This window comes from Sinocyclocheilus anshuiensis, unplaced genomic scaffold, assembly GCF_001515605.1.
Source record: "Sinocyclocheilus anshuiensis isolate Anshui unplaced genomic scaffold, SAMN03320099.WGS_v1.1 scaffold2427, whole genome shotgun sequence".
Taxonomy (NCBI): domain Eukaryota; kingdom Metazoa; phylum Chordata; class Actinopteri; order Cypriniformes; family Cyprinidae; genus Sinocyclocheilus; species Sinocyclocheilus anshuiensis.
Window position 1 is genome coordinate 1,090 of NW_015536606.1, and position 2,047 is coordinate 3,136.

The following is a 2,047-nucleotide window of genomic DNA, read 5'->3' on the forward strand; positions in this document are numbered from 1 at the left end:
ACATGACAACTTATTCTAACCCTACCAGTCTACTAATACTCCAATGAGAGTTAGTAGACATGTAGGTGCAACATTACTTATAGTCAACAGAATGTGTTAAAGGGACCATCAAAATAAAGTGAAACCAAATATTTGGTTACACTTTACTTAAAGCCTTTATGCATAATGCATTATAAAAGTAGTTTTAATGCATTAATTATGCCTTGCGATGCACTTTATAGTGCATTGTATGATCACATGAATAATTGTAACCACAGTTATAATACTTATCTATTTATTGTTACACCTTTAGAAAGTATAATGCATTAAAACACATGCTAAACAAACCTCCAAATATTATAATGCATTTTAACTTTGCTTACAATTATTTATGAAAAGATATAATGCATTACAACGTACATTATTGTTATTTGATATTATTGACATTGACATTATTGGTTACTTGTTATTTATATATGCATTATTTATGAAGGATTTAAGCAAAGTGTTATCAAATATTCTAATGATCAAAACAAAATGTAAACTTTTGTCAGACAAACATAAAACAGCAAAAATGAAACTTTAAACTTAACACTTCAATAGAAAATTAAATGTTTTGCAATTTTTTTTAATTACTATTGGAACAGAAACACCCTGTGAAGTTTGGAGCTGGACAGTGTCAGAGCGATATGGGACCCAGCAGTGCGGTGGTGTATGATACTGGAGACAAAGATTCAACTGCAAACTTATATGGACCGTCTGTTGGAAGTATTGAACTCTATATTGCATTAAGAAAATTCACAACATGAATGTGCATATGCAGAAATACAACTTTCTGTCCTGTGTTTGCCCTGTTTATCTCAGAGGAGTTTGAGTCCGGCTTCATCTCCTTCAGAGTGTTTAACGCTGATCAAGCAGCCGTGGCCATGTGCTCTGGAGTTAAACCTGCTGAATGCAATCCTCAACGTGTAAGTCACTCGTTTGTCAGCATCTGTCTGTGTTTTTGGTCTAAACAAATCATAATATTCCAAAGTTATCAGACTGATATCAGTGTGTTTTGCAGTATTGCATTGGTGGAGGAGGATTTTTCTCAGACCGTCAGCAGTGTGGAGACTTCACAGCTCTGGATCAAGCATCTAAACATCTCACTCAATCAGCTGTGCTGCTCTTCTATCGTTAAGAGTCTCATTAAGAGATGTGAAACATCAAACATCAGCACGAGCCTCACTCAATGTTGTTTACAGTAAATCAAATGCTGAGCTGAACTGTACATGTACAAAGTTGTTAAAACATCAGTGTTTCCTGTTTGAAGTATGATTGTTGGTATCAATAAACCTCTGCAAGAATATGTTTTCAGAGTTATGTTTTAATACAATAATTTTAGCACAGATCAGTTTAAGTCATCTGCCAAACGTGCTGTAATTTTGGCACGTCCTGTGGGATCCTCCAGTGTTTGGCTGACAACCTGCTGGTAGATGCTGTAACTATTAGCAAGGAAATTATTTTGTGAAAACACTGTTCTTCATTGGCAGAAATTAAAAAGTAGCTATGTACTCTGATGAAATAAACATTTTGCAAGCCAAATTTGGCTCAAATCTGGAACTGCAAATATTAAAAATAAAATAGCTTGAGATATACTCCATCTTCACGCATTGAGGTAAACCATCTTCACTCATACTTTACTAACATGTTCAGAAGAGCCTGCAAACACACTGCAAAAACATTTGTGTTTTATTATGGGTACTATCACTTTTTCCTTTTCGTTTGCAAACTCCTTCCAGTTGAATGTTCAGTTGTTGTGGCTTTAAGCTACTTGCATATAGTGGTAGCCTGACTTTCTTTTCTTTGTTCACTAATATGATGTAAACACACTGACAAATGATGAAATTTATGCAGATTTTCATATTTATTATGTTTAATTTTTGTCATGTTTTTGTTATAAGATATCTATTTTTGTTATTTTGGTTGATTGTATTAAAACCCATTAGGGTCAGTTTGACCCCCAAACTGTCAGGATCATGGACATGTTTTGCCCCTGTTTCTGTTCCCTTATTTGGTCATGTTCCTG

The 2,047-nt window shown here is 34.3% G+C and overlaps 1 protein-coding gene across 1 annotated transcript; it reads left to right on the forward strand.

Moving 5' to 3' along the window:
- Positions 1–587: 587 nt before the first annotated feature.
- Positions 588–1,327, forward strand: LOC107703821 (intelectin-1b-like). The gene is made up of 3 exons (XM_016506576.1): positions 588–747; positions 844–947; positions 1,043–1,327. Exons 1-3 carry the CDS (start codon positions 669–671, stop codon positions 1,157–1,159), a joined length of 300 nt encoding a protein of 99 aa, XP_016362062.1. The 5' UTR covers positions 588–668; the 3' UTR covers positions 1,160–1,327.
- The last annotated feature ends 720 nt before the right edge of the window (positions 1,328–2,047 follow it).